The 20,306-nt window shown below is 34.8% G+C and overlaps 1 protein-coding gene and 1 long non-coding RNA gene across 2 annotated transcripts in view; one reads left to right on the top strand and one right to left on the bottom strand.

Moving 5' to 3' along the window:
* LOC110347744 (uncharacterized) overlaps nucleotides 1-20,306 on the top strand; it is a 150,732-nt gene that overhangs the window by 86,653 nt on the left and 43,773 nt on the right. The window lies entirely within an intron of this gene.
* On the bottom strand, nucleotides 3,681-4,299 carry LOC101712792 (c-Myc-binding protein). Its single transcript, XM_004838376.3, has one exon. The coding sequence runs from the start codon at nucleotides 4,297-4,299 to the stop codon at nucleotides 3,919-3,921; it is 381 nt and encodes a 126-aa protein (XP_004838433.2). The 3' UTR covers nucleotides 3,681-3,918.

Here is a 20,306-nt window from a genome sequence, read left to right as displayed (position 1 = left end):
GCCAGCATTTGTTATTGGTTGATTTCATGATAGCAGCCATCTTTTCTGGGATGAGGTGGAATCTCAGCGTTGTTTTCACTTGCATCTCTCAAATGACCAGTGATGTTGAACATTTTTTCATGTATTTATTTGCTATTTCTACTTCTTTGTTTGAGAAATGTCTGTTCATTTCAGATGCCCATTTTCGGATTGGGTCTTTAAATTTGGGAGGTCTGATCTTTTTAAGTTCTTTATAGATTCTAGATAGTAGACCTTTGTCTGAGGAAGAGCAGGTGAAGATTTTTTCCCAGATTGTGGGTTGTCTCTTCACACTGCTGGTGGTTTCTCTTGCTATGCAGAAACTTTTGTTTTTTTGGTACCGGGGATCAAGCTCAGGATGTTTCGCTTGCGAGGCAGGCGCTGGAACCACTGAGCTAAATCCCTGGCCCACAGCAGCTTTTGAATAAGAAGAGATCCCACTTGTTGATTGTTTGTGCTAGTTCATGGGCAGCTGAGGTTTTGTTCATAAAATCTTTTCCTACACCAATGTCTTCAAGAGTTCTACCTAACCTCTGTCCCAGCCAGTTCAGTGTTTCTATTTTAATATTTAGATCTTTAATACATTTCGATTTTAGTTTGGGGCATGGCAAGAGAGTTTAGTGCATGAAAGGTCTAGTTTTAATCTTTGGCAAGTTGAAACCCAATTTTTCCAGCATCATTTATTAAAGAGGCTATCTTTCCTCCAGTGAGGGTGTTTGGCTCCTTTATCGAAGATGAGATGGCTGAGTGTGCCTGGCATTGTTTCTGCATCTTCTAATCTGTTCCACTGGTCCTCAGGTCTGTTTCTTTGCCAGTACCGTGCTGTTTTTATCACAGTAGCTTTGCAGTATAGCTTCAAGTTGGGGATTGTGATACCCCCTACCATGTCTCTGTTACCTAGAATTGCTTTTGCTATTCTGGGTCTCTTCTTGTTCCAAATGAAGTTTTTTTTTTTTTTAGTTTTGTTTAAAAACTTTCTTATTCAAGCCAACAGTCACAAATACAACAAAATAAATTATCTTAATCTTTTTCATAAAAGTCCTTCAAATATTAAATTACAGTCTTCTTTACCCAAGGAAGGTCTTCTCTGTTCCACACTAAACATCTTCAGTTCCTGCAACTATTTCTTCTATAATGCTGGTCAATAGAACTTTCTGTGATGACAGAAATTTTCTGTATCTGTACTCTTCAATATCGTAGCCAAGAATATAAACTAGAAATGTTGCTAGTGTGACTAAGGAATTGAATTTTTACTCAGTGTCCACATGTAGCTAGTGGCCTCCACATGGGACAATACAGACTTATTATTTGCAAATCCCCTTCCATTAACTGCATTCAAACTTGTCAACATCTTTCAAATGTTTGGCACCCACAGAGCAATACTAACCAATACAGCCTTCCAGATAACTATTTAGAACCTAGACAATATTTCTTCCAATGCTCTAATGGAATGTTTTTAAAGTATCTTGGAGTACAAATGGTTCACACTGATAATCACTGGAACTAGTACTCTTGTCAGCAGTCCTACTGCCTAACCTTTTAGTAAACTGCATTTTTAACATAAATATAAATCTTGATATTGCAACTAGTTAGGCCCAGCAGTTTGTGTATTCCAAGTTGATAAATCATTTTAAAACTTGTTCCAAAATAGACTACCTACCAGCCCTGATTTTGCGGCACTTAAGAGATTTGGCATTACTATCATCTGCCCTATCTGGAGTCCTTTAGATTTTGCAAGGCATTTTTACATCAATTATATTTCATTTGATCCTTAAAATAATCTTGTGAGGTAGGCAAGATGTGAAATCTATATTTTATAGGGAAGGCAGCTGAAGTGCAGCAGAAACTTAACTGATGAGATCCATTTTCTAATCCATCGAACATCTTGTTATATATAGTTTTCACTCAAAAGCTTGATAAGAAATGTTGAAGGGCCCCTCCAGAAGCCAGGTTGACCGTGAATATCACTAGCTGGTACAGCTGTTAATGCAGGTCAGTTCCACCTAAAGCGTGACTAGCTAACCTATATGTTGCCTTTCTGCCTAAAAGGATGGTTCAAGAGAGAGTTACTGACTTACTGACATAAATATTAACACTAGTCTAATGAGAAAAAAGCAAATGAGGGTTGGCTTCCAGGAAAAAAAAATTTTTTTCTCTTGTCTGTAGCCAGAAAGGAACTGCCATATCAACTGCTTAAAGAAGCCAGGTCCTTCCTCCCTTCCAAAACCTTCATGGGTTCGTGTTTTATTATTCTTATGGTTCTTAGCATATTGTAACCCACCCTGTAATTGTTTATATATTGTCCATGTAGGAAGCACTCAAATTGGTAAAAGAGAAACAAAATCTATCCAAATGAATGTTCCAGTACTACCTGACATGCCTCCAAAAACAAACTGGTGACTAGAAGAGACAGACAATTGCCACATTCCTGTAATCATGACTGATTACAATGCCTTTATAATTGGCTTAGTCACAGTTTTCAGGAAGTGTCAGTGCCTTTGCTGGTTACACCAGCTTTCACTGGATATGGTTAGTTGGTTACATTTGCAGTGCTGGAGATTGAACCCAGGGTCTTGTGTATGCTCAGCCCTTTATCCTCAGAATAAAGACAAGTCCTCTAATGCTAGAGACAGAATATGTGAAATAGGAACACTTCTTTAGAATGGCAATCTACCAATAAGGAAAGTAAATGATCAATTGAGTATCTGTCAGCAAGTCTTCCAAAAGAAAGGAAAAAGGACTAAAAAACAAGAATATAGTGCTTTACCATTTACAAATCTTTCATGTACATTCTCATTTGACCCTCACAACAACCATGTGAGGTAGATGTTCTTCCCATTTAACAGATGAGGAAAGTAAATCTCAGAGTGGTTAACTGATGTGTCCAAAGTTTTACAGTTAGTAAATAATTTATGTTAGTATCAGTCTTTGACCTAAAAATTCAGCACCCAGCCTCCCCTCATATATGCCCCACCTACTTCACAGGGATAATGAAGATAAAATGAATTCAAGGCTAGACAAATACTTTGAGGGGGAAAAAAGCACTATATGATTATACCCATAAACTATAATTGTCCATGATAAATGCTCATTCCCCTTCTCATCCCAGCTTGTGCATGAACCCAGAACAGTATATTACCTCTGTCTGTACTAAGTAACTAGGTAAGGCAGGGTAACAGTGTGATCCTGTTTAAAGTTATATAAATTACAATCAGGGTATCTGCATTATTATGCAAAATGAACAACACACAAAGGCTAATGAGCAATTAGGACCCACTAAAGTACATAGAAAAGCAAGGCAACATTATCAGGGCATGATTGCATAGAAGAAAAACGTGGTGTCAGAGTTCAAATTGACACACAAATAGTTATCTAAGGCAAAGTGGTGGCAAAGAAGAGTTACTTGTTCTGCATTATATAAACAAGAGCAGAAAATTCATGGGAACCCATGAAAAAGCATCGTATGTCACACAGATTTCTCCGGTTGCCTACAGGGACTATAAACACTCATCTTCATTGTAAAGCATGATTGTTCCTGTGCTCATATCCTGAACTAAACCAAGGAACAGCTCCATGCTAAACCTCCTTGAGTAAAATACATCCAGTACTATTACTCCTAATCAGACTAATAAATAGAACATCTTTTAATGAATTAGATAGCTGCTTAGGTTTCCTTCAGGATTTACTTTTTTTGGATTCTCCTGCTTTAAGACCCAAAGAAAGTTATATTGAGTTTTTATTGGTGATTCTAAGTATATGTGTTTATAACATGTAAAGTGTGATAGGTGAATTTAACATATTAAAAGTTTTATAGCATCTGTTCAGAAAGGATTATATACTATACAAACTATTCCAGTCATACAAAACCATTTTTCAGTGTCTTTTCAACTGAGAAGAGTCCTATTCAGCACGCTTCTCCTCCTGAGGTGGTTCATACTGAGCAAGCTTTGCTTTCAGTTTTTTATTTTCTTCTATAGTAGCTTCATATTTCTCTTTCATTTCTGCCAATTCTAGGCGAAGCAGCTCAATTTCTGGATTTTCTGGGGTAGCAGCTCCTAAGTGATGCTTTAAAAAATCCAAAGCACTATTAGGTTTCTCTGGTTCTTCATATAAGGCTACCAACACCTTGGTCAGCGTGTCCAGCACCCCCGACTTCTCCAAGTACCTCCGGAACTGCTCGCGCTTCGAGTCGGCGGCTTTGTAATGGGCCATAGTGACAGGGGCAAGGGCGTAGCTGGCGCCGGGGACCATGGCTGGCGGGCTCGGAGCACCACTGCTCATGCCCAAATGAATTTTTGAGATTAATTTTTTCTTTAACTTTTTAGTTCTGGTTCTTGGCACATATTAAATGCTTAATAAGTGTTTGTTAGTGAAAGAATAAACTCACAAACATAGGTTTCATATCCCCAGATGCTAGGGTTATTTAAGGGATATCTGTAATGCTTTAGTAGAAGGGAAATGCTTTTCTCCTTTTCTCCATGCTTTTTACAATCAATTGTCCCAGTGTCAATACTGCCCACACCAGAGACAGAAGGATTATAGTGAGGGAACAAACAAAAATCCTGCTTTAAAATTAAGTCTTGATTTATACTTTAGATTCCTCAAGAAATTAAACACAAAATGGTTTCCATACCATGCCTTATGTAACTTAATGTTTTTTAGCAACACAGGTTGGGCCATTTAGCCCATTATTGAGATGTTGAACTAAACCCTCCGAAATTAAATTATTTGTTTCAATTTCCATTTTTTTGTGATTGCTAGAGTAGAAAATTAGGGTATACCACTGAACTTATATAGCTGAGTAGATAGTTTAACTCAGACTAGAAAAACTTAAATAGAGCCATTATTTATCATCACATGCCTTTTGAACTTTAGTGACACAGAGAGAGAATGACCATTGTTGATCTATTTACATCTCTCTTTATAAGTAGATTTATCTCAATGACTGCCAGTTATTCATATTGATTAAATGCTTCTCTTACTGGTTAAGATAGCTACTTTCTGTGAGGAACATCCAAAGAATTACCTGAAAGATACAGTATTCTCAGTTCAAGACTTTCATATTAATTTACAAGTTTGGGATTTGAGTTTTCCAAAATGATTTTACGGTCAGTAAATGAGAGCTAATCTAGCTCTCTACTCTCTGAATCAGTATCTATACCAGAGTCATTATTATTTAGGACATGCATGGAATGAATTGTACCTCTTTTATTTAGTTCATGTATTCATGATATAATATGAAAGAAGAATCAACATTTACTCCATTTTTTTACATTTATACATGTCTAAAATATTTACTGAAAAGATGGGAATGGAAGTAGTTTTGTTCTAACAATGCTACTGACTTTAAAATCTTGAGACATGACAAAAATGCATAATGATTAATCATCAAAAATGTTTTTTATAAACTGCTAGCAACTGGTAGGATCTTTGATCAATCTCATTGAAAGCAAAGAATTAGAAACCTCTTGATTTATAAAAGTATTGTTTAAAACATCTAGACATTAGACTAACTCATTTTCTCAATGTTTAAATCATTTGTTTGACCTTCTGGAGATGATTACCATGGGGACAAGGAGACAGTAAACTGGAAGTGGACAGGAGATGAGGTTACCAACATTTGTGAACTTCAGTTTCTTATTTTTGTAAAATTGGGATAAGATTGTACTTATTATCTCTCATGATCATTGTAAAATATAACAAGTTATGCATGTATCATGGTAATGATAAGAACTAGTCATGAAGTAGCCTTTGCATGATGAACTCAGACCTTATTTATACAAAGGTAGATGGGCACAGGGAAGAGTTTTGGCATGTATGTGTTTTAAAGTAGAGTTTCATCCAGTGGAAACATCTAACAACTTTGAGGATAAGACTGGCAAAAGTTAGATTATCAGAACACCAGAAATGTGGGTTTTGATTAATGGAAAACTCTAATGTTCAGCAGCAGATCTATAAGGGAAAATTTGTTCCATGTCTTTCTTAGGTTCTGATAGCCTCAGGCATTCATTGGCCTGGAGATGTGTTCTTCCCATGTCTTCATGTCATTTTCCTTCTGTATGAATCTTTCTGGTTCTAAACTTTTCCTTTTGTTAAGGATGTCAGATTAGGGCTCATCTTAAAGACCTGAGTTTGTTGCAAAGACCCTATTTCCAAAGAAGCCTCATTTCTAGTCTTTGAAGCTTAAGACTTCAAAATTTGGGGGAAGCCACAATTCAACCTATAATAGTGATATATTCTTAAATAAGAGAAAGAGCTCAGAAATATAAAAACACCCATAGAGTTCCCTCAGAAGTAAAAGAATACTGATCAGGAATGAGAAGCTTTTGTTGAAGTCCTACATTTGTGACTTACTAATTGTAACACCTCAGGAAATCCTTTAACTATCTTAATTTGAGTTTCTTTTACATCTGTAGTGGGAGTAAACCATCACAGTTTTATTAAAAATAAAATAAATGAGACTATATACATAATTAAAACTATTGTTATTAATATATGTATTTTGTGTCCTGTATTTCTTAGGTTATTCCAGTCACTCTAAATAAAGAAAGTTAAAAACTCTGAAGTAGCCAAAATATGAGTAAAGGCAGTGATCATTATCTCTATAGTTAGTTCTTGAATTAACAATAATGATTTCACTATAAGCATTAATATGTTTTAATAACTGGTCATAATAAGTATAATTTAAAATACAATGCGTGGTTTACAGTTTCATATATGGAATTATTTCATTAGCCTATAAAATTTGAATAGGCAAGACAACTTTAAAAATATTTGCAGTTCTTTGACAGAAAAACACTGTGTTGAATACCCACAAGGAGGAAAATATAACAAATTAAAGAAAAATATATGCATATTTTATTCCTTTGTCAAAACAATGTTGGTACAAGACTGCAGGGTCAAACTGGGTTCTAAATTCTGAGTTAAACTTCTATGGTTGGCTAAATGAATTTCCTCAGCCTTTATTCTGTATGCTTGCTAAAAGTTTTAGAGGCTGACAGATTGCTATTATGACCACTACAGACATGGAAAAATGACTTAGGAGAGAAACAGCCACTGTTAGGTAGAGACAAATAGCTTCCCAAGAGAGAAAGATTCATGCAGGGGTCATTAACACGCATTCAACTCCCTGAACTTCAAATGCTTGCCAACAGTTGAGTATTTGGCAGAATCAGTACAGAAGTTACCTTCTAATGTCTCATACTAGATACTAAACAGAAAGAAACCAAGAGAAAATGAGCACAGCCCTCTGATAGTTGCTGTACCATTTATCTTCATCAACATAGTTTCTGTCCTTTAAGTGGAACAGATAATCATATGCAAGACCATGAAACTTATGTAAATGGAGATGATATGAGCTAGTTGGTATAAACATAGTTTTAGGCCCTATTCCTAACTTCATTAGATAGAACAGGATACCAGATAAATACCTTTCAAGGGAATTATAGTTTAATGAAAGAATACAATAACCATTTAGGGCATGGTGTTAAAATTACAGTGCTTGGAGTTGTACAGTGTGCTGTAGAAGTACAGAGGAAAGGGGCACTTTACTTAGACTGGAGTAAGGAATATTTCCTAAGGAAAAATTTCCACATTTTCAGTGAGTTAAAGTTATGAGCATGGCAAGATATATTATCATCCTCATTATAAGAAGAAATAAGGGATGTTCAGTTTTAAATACTTCTGAGAAGAAATATCAAGTCTTAATTTACTTATAAATTGGACATGTTCTTAAGGAAACCAAAACTCTGTTCTTTTGATCTTTTATATGGGAAGCCAAGTAGACATAGAGAATGTGTGGGAAATACTGGTATTCTGAATGTCTGGGATCTTTTTTGTAGAATTGCCACACTTCTCTTGACCCAGACTTCTATCTGAGAAAAATCTCTCAACAGAATATAACAATCCCTGAAAAGCACACAGGACATAACGATTAATACAGTTGGCTTATTTAAATGTAAGAATATTTAATAAATATAACAGAGTAATGACTATCAATATTTAGAAATCCTTCAGAGTATCTGTATCGTGTATGGATTAAGATCTGATTTGACTTGACATCCTTAGGTAAAAGATTTTTCCCATAGCAGAGCAGGAGTACCCATTGCTAGAAGAATCCTCCCTCTGAGGTTGTCAGCACTGAGACTGCCTCTCTTCAGACACTGCCTTTGTTGTCTGTGCCAGAGCAGCATTTTAGGAATCAAATTCTACCTTTTGTTCTTGTAGAATATCTACCATATTTATGCTATGCTGTTAAATGAGGTCAGCCTCAAGTGGTTTTCTCTGCTGTGAATATTCTTTGTGTTAACTTCTCTTACTCAAAACTACTTGGAGGTACAACAGAGTGACCTTGATGAAATCACAGTGGTCAGGGTAAATTCATTTATTTTCCTCACTTGTTCATAATGCTACTTTCATATTAATACATATATTTTTAAGAACAGACATACAAGAGCTGGTCAAAATATATAGTGAATGTTTAAAAAGAACTTATTATAGTAAAAGATATATTGCGTTAATAACCTCAACATAGTCTCCCTCACTTTCAAGACACATCCCATTGTTCTTGCCACTTTCTGAAGCAGTTTTGGAGGTTCTCTTTCATGAGGGTCTTTACAATGTATGGTAAAACATACTGTGAGCACAGTGGTACGGGGTTCTAAGACGAGGCCTGAAATTAATTTTTTTTATCTTCTACCTAGCAGAAGGCCTCTTGTTTCATGCTCAGGTTCTTGGATTTTAGGGAGAGGAGACAGGGGAAACCTTTTATTTCTGGTCTTCTGAATTTGTTTTCATTTTGTTATACCAAAAGCAGGCCCTGTGGACTCTCACCTGATTTCACTAGCTTTTTTTAAAATTTTATTTTATCAGCACATTTTAGGTATACAATATGATAACATTCATCATTGGAAATTTGCACCTTTACATAATCTCTCTTGGTTCTTATTTTTTCCCCTTCCCCTGCCCTCCCTTCAACCCCTCCATCCCTCCCTATTTACAAAGACTTTGTTTCCATTTTTTCATTTTCTCATGTTAATTCCATTTCCTTCTTTCCTTTGCCCTACCCCTCCCACTTCCCATTCCCCTTTGTCCCTTTTCTTTGTATTTCACATGATCTATTATATCTTTTAGTCCTTATTTACACTTTCAGTTTCTCACACTAGAGAAACCATTCGATATTTACACATGTGTGTCCTATTTATTTCACTTAAGAGTATGGCCTCAATGTGCATCCATTTAGCTATGAATGTGTCTAATTTCTCATTTTGTATGGCTGAGTAGTACTCCATCTTATTTATTTTTTTAAATTAAATTCTTTTATTGGTACATTTTAGGTATACAACACAATTACATTTCTCATTGGGAACTGTATCTTTACATAATGCATCTTGGTTCTTATTTTTTCCCCATTCCTAGCCCTCCCTTCATCCCCTCCACCCTTCCCTATTTAAAAAGACTTTATTTCCATTTTTTCCATTTCTCATCATTTTTCCTTTCCCTTCTTTCCTTTCCCCTACCCCTCCCACTACCCCTACCCCTTTGGACCTTTTCTTCCTATTTTGCATTATCGGTTATTCATTCTAATCATTGGTACATTTTAGGTATACAATATAATGACATTCATCATTGGAAATTTGCACCTTTACATAATCTCTCTTGGTTCTTATTTTTCACCCTTGCCCAGCCCTCCCTTCAACCTCTCCATTCCTATTTACAAAGATTTTGTTCCTATTTTTCCATTTTCTCATATTAATCCCATTCCCTTCTATCCTTTCCCCTAGCCCTCCCACTTCCTTCCTCTTTGCCCCTTTTCTTCCTATCTCACATTACCTATTATACATTTAGGCCTTATTTATGCTTTCAGTTTCTCACACCAGAGAAACTATTCAGTATTTATACATGTGTGTCCTATTTATTTCACTTAAGAGTATCGCCTCAATGTGGTGATAGTGGACATGCTTGTCTTGTCCCTGATTTTAGTGTGAAGGATTTCAGTTTTTAACCATTTGGTATGATATTGGCTGTTGGTTTTTCATAGATGGCTTTTATCAGTTTGAGGTAGAGAACATCTATTCCAAGTTTTTGATGCGTGTTGGATTTTGTCAAATGCCTTTTCTGTATCTATTGAGATGATCGTATGATTTTTGTCCTTGGCTCTATTGATATAGTGCATTACATTGATTGATTTGCATATATTGAACCATCCCTATAGTCCTGGGATGAATCCCACTTGGTCAGGGTGTATGATCTTCTGCATTCTATTTACTAGTATCTTATAAGGATTTTTGCATCTATGTTCATTAGTGAGATTGGCCTATGGTTCCCTTTTTTGTTTGGGTCTTTCTCTGCTTTGGGGATCAAGGTGATGCTTGCTTCCAGGAATGAACTCGTGAGTGTTGCTTCCCTTTCAGTTTCATTGAAGAGTTTAAACAGTAGTGGCAGTAGTTCCTCTCTAAATGTCTTGTACAATTGAGCAGTGAAGCCATCAGGACCCAGGCTTTTCTTAGTTGGTAAGGGTTTAATTATGTTTTCAATTTCATTGATTGATATTGGATTGTTTGGAATTTTTAGGTCTCCTTCGTTCAACTTTGGTAATTCATACGTATCTAGGAATCTGTCCATTTCTTCTGTGTTTTCCTTCTTATTGGCGTATAGGTTCTGGAAGTAGGTATTGATGATCCTCTGGATTTCTGGTCGGTCTACTGTAATTTCCTCCTTTTCATTCCTAATTGCATGAATTTGGGCCTTTTCTTTCCTTTTTCTGATAAGGTTGGCTAAGGATTTGTCAATTTTGTTTATTGTTTTGAAAAACCAACTCTTGGCTTCTTAATTTTTTGCATCGTTCTCTTAGTCTCCATTGCATTGATTACTGCTCTGATCTTTATAATTTCCTCCCTTGTATGAGCTTTGGGTTTGTCCTGCTCTTCTTTTTCTAGAAGCTTGAGGTTCATCATCAGGTTGTTTAATTGGGCTTGCTCTGTTTTCCTAAAATGAGTATTCACTACTATGAATTTCCCTTGTAAGACTGCTTTCATTGTGTCCCATAGATTCCGATATGTTGTACTGTCATTGTCATTTAATTGAAGGAACTGTCTGATTTCTTCTTTAATTTCCTCTATGACTCATTGGTTATTCAGAAGTATGTTGTTCAATTTCCATGTGTTTATGAAATTCTTGCAGTTTCTTTTGCTATGGATCTCCAATTTCATCGCACTATGGTCTGATAATATACAGGGGATAACTTTAATTCCTTTGCACTTAACTAAATATGTTCTGTGAGTGAGTATGAGGTCTGTTTTGAAAAATGATCCGTGTGCAGGTACAAAGAATGTGTATTCTGATTTTGTGGGGTGGAATACTCTGTAAACATCTGTTAAGTTCATTTGTTCAAAAGTTCAATTGAGTTCTAGTATTTCATTACTTATTTTTTGCCTAGTTGATCATCTATTTGTGACAGTCAGGTATTGAGGTCCCCCACTACAATTGTATTAGTGCATATATGACTTTTCATGTCTGTTAGTATTTGTTTTATATAGTTGGGTGCACTAGCTATTGATGCATATATATTTATGACTGTCATCTCTTCCTCTTGGATTCTTCCCTTTACAAGGATGTAGTGTCCTTCTTTGTCTCTCTTAATCAGTGTTGGTTTGAAATCCACTTGATCTGCATAGAGGATAGCTACTCCTGCTTTTTTTCGGGTTCCCATCACATGGAGTATTGTTTTCCATCCTTCGACTTTTAGTCTATGAGTTTCTTTTTGAATTAAGTGTGTTTCTTATATGCAGCATATTGTTGGATCTTGCTTCTTGATCCATTCTGCCAGTCTATTTCTTTTGATTGGTGAATTGAGACCATTAACATTGATGGTTATAACTGAAATGTATTGACTTATCATTGTCATGACTTTTTCTTTTTGTTGGATTCTCCCTTTACATGTAATTTCTTGTTGCACTCGATGGATTCATCCTGCTGTGCTTGCTGGAGTTGTGATCCTTGTTGTCTTTTCTTAGGATATTGTCTAAAATTTTTTGTAGTGCTGGTTTGTTATTCTTAAAGTTCCTAAGGTGTTCCTTGTCATGAAAGTATCTTTTTTCTCCATCAATTTTGAAAGATAGTTTTGCAGGGTACATCAATCTGGGTTGGAGGCTCTTTTCCTTTAGGGCTTGAAATACATCACTCCAAGCTCTTCTTGCCTTGAGGGTTTGCGTTGAGAAGTCTGCTGTGATTCTGATGGGCCTTCCTTTGTATGTGATTTGTTTCTTTTCTCTAACTGCTTGTAGAACTTTGTTCTTCTGTTGTGTTTCTGGAATCTTAACAATTATATGCCTATGTGTAGATTTTTTTTGATCAAGGCTAGTTGGAGTCCTATATGCCTCACTTATCTGTATGTCAAGTTCTTTCCCCCTGCTTGGGAAGTTTTCTGCCATCACGTCTGTGAACAGTTTTTTATGTCATATGGACTCTCTCCTGTTTCTTCCTTGACTCCAATCAGTCTTATGTTATTCTTCTTTCCATCATCTAGCAGCTGCTGGATTGATTTCTCATGTTCCCTTATAATTTTGAAGCAATTTTTCTTTTCCTGGTCACTAATTGCAATCTTATCTTCTATATCTGAAATTCTGTCCTCACATTGGCTCCTTCTGCTGTGTAGACTTTCAATGGAGTTTTTCATGTCCTGGAAATCTATTTGCATCTGTTTTATGGATTCCATTTGTTTCCTATGTTGGGATTCCATCATGTTCCTCAGCTCCTCTCTAGATTTATTAATCATGTCTTACACTACAACCGCAATCTCTGCTGTTGTCTAAGAAATTATTTCTGATTTCATTTTTTCCAGATCTTCTTTTTTTGCCAGTTCAGGGAGTCCAGGTGGTTGAGTATCAGAGTGTTTCATCTCATTTCCCTTTGGAGTTCCTGTAGGTGATCTGAAAGTCTTGTTTTGACACTTGTTTATGTGTCTTCTCATTTCAATGGTGTGTGTGTGTGTGTGTGTGTGCGTGCGCGCACGCTACTGGCGCCCATCTCACTTCCTCTGCATTTGGAGCGGTGCTATGGTGGCCCAGAATCCTCCTCCTCTTCTCTGGAGCCATGATATGTCAGCCCGGAAGTGTCCTCCTCTGCCGTTCCTAGCTTTTTGAAGGTAGTTTGGTGTATGAGTATATGTTCAACTTGGTCTGTCTGTCTGGGGAGAATCATTGGAGATCTTACTTAGTCACCATCTTGCTCCATGTATGCCAGAGATTTTTTTAAATGAGAAAATGTCAGCACAGTGTACAAAAATTTTTAGTCTTTTGCAGAAAACCATTTACACAGAAAAAAATAGAAAATTATGTAAAAATATGACAAATATTTACTATATGGGAAAAAATCTAATATTTTTTAAGAGAGAAATGCATATTGATTTAATGTTCTTTCATCTTCTCCTTTCTCATTTTTTCTTACATTCCAACTGATAGGAAAAGAAATTCAAGACATGAGAGAAACTGAATTGAATTTTGAGAGACTGAAGTGTCCAGTCCTTAAAGAACTCTGCTGTCAAAACCTACATTTAGAAAACCTAACCCAGAAATTTCATTATTATGCATTTTATAATTTAATTCTCAAACATTATTGTAGTGAAATCCAAATTATCTCTGATTAGTTCACTTCCTTTGGAACTTCTTATTTCCTTTACCTTTCATCTCACTCTCTTTTCTAAAAAAGTAAAATTCACACAAAACTATGCATCAGAATCTGGTAGGAGTCCCCAATTCATTGCACACTGCATCCTCCCTTATATCTTTGGAGAAGCTCCCACAGGCTGTGGAGCTCTGTCACTGCAAAATGCCATGGATGAAAAGAGCATGTGCTTCTGGAAACTAGATAATTTAACATGAAACACAAATCACACACAGATACTTTTGTACAAAAATGAAGTTTTATCCATGTAATATGTCATATAAAATTATGCACATTCTATATATGTAAGTTATTTTAACAAATAATAAAATCAACCCAAGTGTATATGCCCCCAGAGTTTTGAAGTACAACATTACTTACACCATTATGTCTTACCTATATGCTTCCTGTTATACTTTCCATCTTGATTTTGTATTTATGATTTCTTTGATTTTTGAAATAGTTTTATTTTATACATGATACGTATATATTAAAAACACTGCATTTTTGAGTTTTATTTGTGTTTGGATTTCATAAAAATTATATGCTACATTTAATATTGAGGGAAATGCTTTTTTAAAATCAAAGTTACATTTCTAAGATTCTTTAATACTGTATGTAGCCAAAGTTAAATTATATTCATACTATATAATGTGTCATCTTTTATATGCTTTAGTTTATCTATTTCAGTTTTTTTATTCATGAATAAAGCAACTATGAACTTTCTTATACATATCTGACAGTATAAGTATACAAAAGTATATACAAAGGTATATTCTTAGGAGAATGCAATAAAGGGTTTGTGAATGTTGAGGTTGAAAAGATGACATACATTGTCTTAGAAAATGATTATGCTCAAAAATTGAGATTTTACTATAAATGAGTACAATCTATCCCAGAAACATGCTTATATTCCAAATCACTTGGATATTAAAGTAAATTTCTCCGTACTGTAATATAATACAAAATAATAAAATATAAAATACAAAGAAAAAGAAATTAACCTGCATTTACCTTTGAAAACCTTCATGGCTGGTGCGAGGGAGACCAGAGAGAGGAGGGTTATTGTGTAGGATAGATTTCACTGTCACTAATGGAGTCACTGCTATGTATTGGCACAATAGAATTTTTTTCTTTTTGTGCAACTTTAATCAGGAACCTATCCAATGACACTTCCTTTAGCCTCCTTTTGAAAATTTTGGAAATGTGACATTCCATTGTAATTAATCAGATTTAGCATTCCCAGTGCTACAGCTGTATTTGGGTGGTACTTTTCTACAAAATTTTGCACTGTATCCCACTGCCTTTTTTCTCCTCCTTCTCCACAGATGAGATCTCCTTTAACCTTCTATTAGAAGATGATCACCCACAATATTGCAAGACACTGCTTGTTTATCAAGTTAAAATTTATTGGAAATGTTTGCTTGTCTTTCAGAACATTCACAGAACAAGTTACTAACAGTCCAAGGTTTTACTGTATATCCACAGCATTACTATATAAGTCCCCTTGACTACATATTTGTGCTGATACTCTTAACTTTCTTAAATTTTGCCAAACTTATGGACATCTAAGTTATTTCTACTTAACTTTTCAGCCTCCTAATTACTAATAAAGTTGAGCATCATTTGCAATTTTATGGCCAAACTGTGTTTTCTATTCAGTGAAATTCTTTTTTTGTCTGTTTTTACATTATTTTCTAAGAGATTTTACATATTTATGTATTTATATATTCTGGACACTAACCCTTTATAAAAATGTATTGAAATTATTTTCTCACAATTGTTAGCTTGTCTTTTTATTTTTTAAAGGATTCTTTTGATGAACAGAAGTCCTTAATTTTAATGTATTCAGATTTATCAATTCTACAATTACACTTCCAGATTTTTACTTGAGGTATTGTTCCCTATAACTTTATCATGATGATATTTCCTGTATTTTCTTCCAAAAACTTTAAACTGTTCTTCCTTCAGAGCTTTCCACAGAAAGCTGGGGGCAGGGGCAGTTGTAGAGCTCAGTGTAGCAGGAAACAGTGTTGCTCTTAGTATAGCATTCCAGGGAAGAAACCTGGTTAAGACTGCAGGTCCTGTTCTGGCTGCTCTCTATGGAGTGATGAGTTTGGGAAAGAGGGAAGCTTTTCTGTTTTTTCTTCTTTCAAGCAAAGCTTAGTTTGTAATCGATGGATTGAGGACTCTTCCTCCTTTTCACAGAGAATAAAATTCACAAGGACACAGAGTTATCTATTTGTAGGAAAGGTACCCTCCCACTAGAGGACAGTTTTTGCTCATCAAGACAATTCTGCTGTTTATCACTGACACAGTGATGATCAGGGCAGGGCAGGACAAAGCAAAGAAGACCATGTCTATTCTTTCAGGAGAGTTTAGCACTAGAGTTGATTCAAGATTTTCAGAAGCAGCCTTTCTCAAAGGGAGGGGAGGGTAGGGGCTGGAGCTGATTCTTAGGTTGTAGGGCATCTACTTCTCTCCCTCTCCTCTGCTTCAGGACATGAGGATCAGTCATTTCAGCCTCTCTGGACTGAGTACTAGTACTGGCCTTGGCAGCCACTGATATCTAGGCACAAGACTGATCAGGTTCACTGTAGTGATGAGGCCAGAAGGTTATATGTAGAGGCTGAACAATCGCAGGAAAGATTGTTTAGCTCAAGCCATGAATGGAGGCATTGAGGGTTGGAGCATGCCTTGTTTTCCATTTTTGGATTCTTACCGAAAAAAAAAATAGCTAAAGTCTATGATTTCTCTTGAAGGGTCTTAAGAAATTTTATTTTATTATTTTGTTTTGTGTTTTTGAGACAGGTCTCACTGTATATTTCAGACTGGTCTTGAACTCACTATGTAGACCAGGCTGTCCTCAAAGTAATGGGATAGAAAATAAACATAAAATCTACAAAACCAAAATAACTTTTAAAAACTGTTAAAGTTTATACGTCACTCGTGAAAAGATTAAGAAAATATCGAAAACAAATGTCAGGAATGAAAAAAGTGGAATTAATATAGATCCTGAAGACATTAAACTATAGAAAAAGGATATCAAGAATTTTTGCTAACACAGTTGAAATATTGAATGAGATAAATAAATCCCTAAAAAATATCATCTGTGAACAATGACACAAGAGAAAAGAGACTACATAAAATTTTCTCTGCTAAAGAAATTGAACCCTTAATTAAATTTATCCCTCCAAAGAAGACTGAAATGTTCAATAGCAAACATTTCAGAAGGATATAATGAGAAAAACGTTTGCAGAGAAGGGAATAAGGCTATATTTTTAATTTCTTTTTGTAACGTCAGCAAAACTTTGTTACAGAACATGGTAGAAAAAGGTCAAGTCATTCTAAACATAGATGTAGAAATACTGAATAAATTATTAGAAATTGAGTCCAGCTCAATAGAAGGATAATAATTTTGACTAAATTTATTCTAAGAAAGCAATGAAAATATAACACAAAATAACCAAAGCAATTTATAACATTAACAGAATAATGAAAAATCATACAATCATTTTAATAGCTATAGAAACAGCATTTGACAAAATTTATCATTCATGTTAAAAAATGTTGTCAAGCCAGGAATAGAAAGGAATTTTCTCAATTTGAAAGAGAACTTCTATTAAAAACATACAACAAACCTCATATTAAAGATGAAAGCTTTACCCCTGAGATGAAAATAGGAAAAAGATTCTCACTATCATTTTTACTTACCATTTTGCTCAGTATGTTAGTGCAATAAAGGCAAAATATAATTAAAATATTTTAAAAATTACTAAATAAAACTATTTTCCCAGATGTTATTATTATGCAGAAAACCCCACCCCAGCAAAACTAAAGATATTATTATTATTATTATTATTATTATTATTTGGTACCAGGGATCAAACTCGGGTCCTTGCGCTTGCAGGGCAAACAGCGGAACCACTGAGCTAAATCCCTGGCCCTAAAGATATTATTAAAACTGAAAGAGAACTTAGGAAGGTTACTAGTTATACTGACAATTAATAGTATTTTTCTCTCTAAGTGATACACAGAAAAAAAAATTTTTTAGTATCTACAACTAATATAATGAAAGATATTCAATACTTCTGTTATATTAATAGAATATTATTAAAATAAAAGACTTAGCTAAATGTAGAATACAATATTGAAAAGATTTTAGTTTCTTTAATTTTATTTGCAGTTTCAATAAAATTCCATTCAAAATCTCCCTTTTTTATGTGTGGAATTTGACAACTCTGATTTGAAATTTTAATCAAAATGAAAAAGGCCCAGAATAGCCAAAGCATGCTGAAAAACTTGGATATCTTACAAGCCGGATACCAAGCATTCCTTTGTGTAAGCAAGTCTTTTCTTACTTAGTCATCAAGCATTCATGTCTGGTGTGAGGTAGGGGTCAAGTTTCATTTTTCTTTTTCATATTGATAATTGATCCAGCATTTATGGAAGACATATTAACCGCATTGTTCTATGTTGCCTTTTTTTTCCTCACAGATCAAGATTTGTGAATATGTGAGTGTGCTTTTGCTTCTGGGCATTGCCTTTTCTGTTGCATTTATTCATTTCTGTAGCTCTATTACCTTCAATTCCAGACTTTTTCAGCAGTCCCATTGGATGACAGAGACAATTCTTTTAAAATCACAGGAAAAGAAAGATTACATCCATAGCTTTAAGTATTATAAAAATTATACTCAGTGAATTGCCAAGATAGAGGTTTTATATATTTTAATTACATTTTACTTTTATATAACTGTAACATATAAATAAGAGTAGAAAATACTTAAAAGCATAAAAAATTCGATTTGTCCACATGTTATAAGTATACATAAACACTCTCCCCCAGCAAACCTGGGGAGTTTAGAAATAAATTTCACAGAAAATAACAGAATTTAGAAAGGTTAGTGATTATAAGCTACTTAATAGTACATAATAGTATTTAATTATATATTATTATACATAAATATTACCAGAGGATTATACGTAATCATATATAATTATATATTATTAATATATAAAATATATACCAGAAATTATATATATAAAAGCATATTTATAAATGATTATTTTCTGAGGCCAATTAAAACATTGTGGGCAAAGCAGCTGTAAACAAGGTGAATTACAGAGATTAAAGTAAAAATGCTTAATTAGGTCTTATTTAGATCACTTTTTTCAGAGTTGAGAAGTAACTAAAAGCTAATCTACTTATTTTTAAAATGTGAAACTGAGGTTCAGGAACTTTTAAGTGATTAGATGAAATCACACAATTAGTAAATAACAACCCATCAGACAGTGCTTCTCCCATTATAGCTACTCCAAAGTTTTGAAGAATTCTTTTTCTGGGAGTATAGAAAGGAGAACCTAACAGAGAACAATGAAAGTGAGGCCTGACAAGTCTTACAGCCCGGTCTTCAGATATGGGGAACTTCATCTACAATTTCAGCGTGCTGCTTGCCTATTTTGATAAATTTTGTGTGGTACTATTTGTAACTGGTAAGATCATTTATGTTAGTTTTAATGGCACGAAATCAGCCCTGCCATTTGATCATGCAACATATACTTGGAATAGATGAAATATATCTGCAAACTTGCCAGTAGTAGCTATGTTCTGTTCTTGTAGATGTGATCAAAGGATTTCTTTCCATGTAGGATCCTTTGTTGTATCTGAACTTTTATTTTGATTCAACTTGCATTTATCTATGAGAGCAAGCAAATTAGACTAGATCAAAGGGTGTTTTCTGCTGCATTTGCTGTGGCTGCTCCTGTAGTCCTTCCAGAGCTGCTTTAGTAGGAGCAAAGCTACTTTGCTGCCAGAGGTGCTAAACAGAGTCGAATGTCATGGAACCAAGTGTCAGTGATTATGATGTCAGTCAAAAGTTGACCTGTTAATGCATTGGCCATTTATATTGATTTTAAAGTGAACTACAGACAAGAAGAGAGAGCAAATGAGTTTCTCCTTTCATCAACACACAACTTTTCAAAATGGAATGAAAGAATAAGAAAGGAAGGAAAATAGAGGACAAAGACAAAAGAAAGGATGGGAAGGGATGGAAAGTATGGCTTTCCAGATGATTTTTCCCTTGCTCAGAAATGAGAAAGCAGAAGAAAGGCAAGGAGGAGCAAGAGGAAGGGAAGGGAGGGAAGAGAAGAAGCAGCATTGGGCATGCAGTCTAACATACAGACTTACATGGATGCACAGTAGGATACAGGGCTATCTAATCTTAATAACCTCCCAAGGGCCCCACCTCTAGACACCATAGTTAACTATCCACTCTGCTAATACCTCATCATGGACATTACACTTCAACATATGAAAACATGGGGGACACACTCAAACCATATCCAAACTGTAGCAGTACTAAATGAATACAGGTCAATATTACAGTTATTGCCAATGTTTTCTCTTTTTTTCTCACATAACTTTTGAGATTCCCATCCAATCCTACATATTTGGCCTTCACTGCTACATAATCACTGAGTCAGAAATCAAGCTGACATCTACAAGGAAAGTTAACAAGCTTTCCTGTGAAATTGCTGTTACTCAATTAGTATAATGAATTTAGTTAATTGATTATTATAATTGGCAAATTAAAATAGATTTGTTTAGAAATACTGATTCATTGAGT

This window comes from Heterocephalus glaber, unplaced genomic scaffold (assembly GCF_053883595.1).
Source record: "Heterocephalus glaber isolate CG9 unplaced genomic scaffold, H.glaber_assembly_v1.0 deba00001481, whole genome shotgun sequence".
NCBI classification, from domain to species: Eukaryota; Metazoa; Chordata; class Mammalia; order Rodentia; family Bathyergidae; genus Heterocephalus; species Heterocephalus glaber.
Note: the sequence above shows the minus strand (reverse complement) of the source record. Positions and strands in the feature narration are given on the sequence as shown.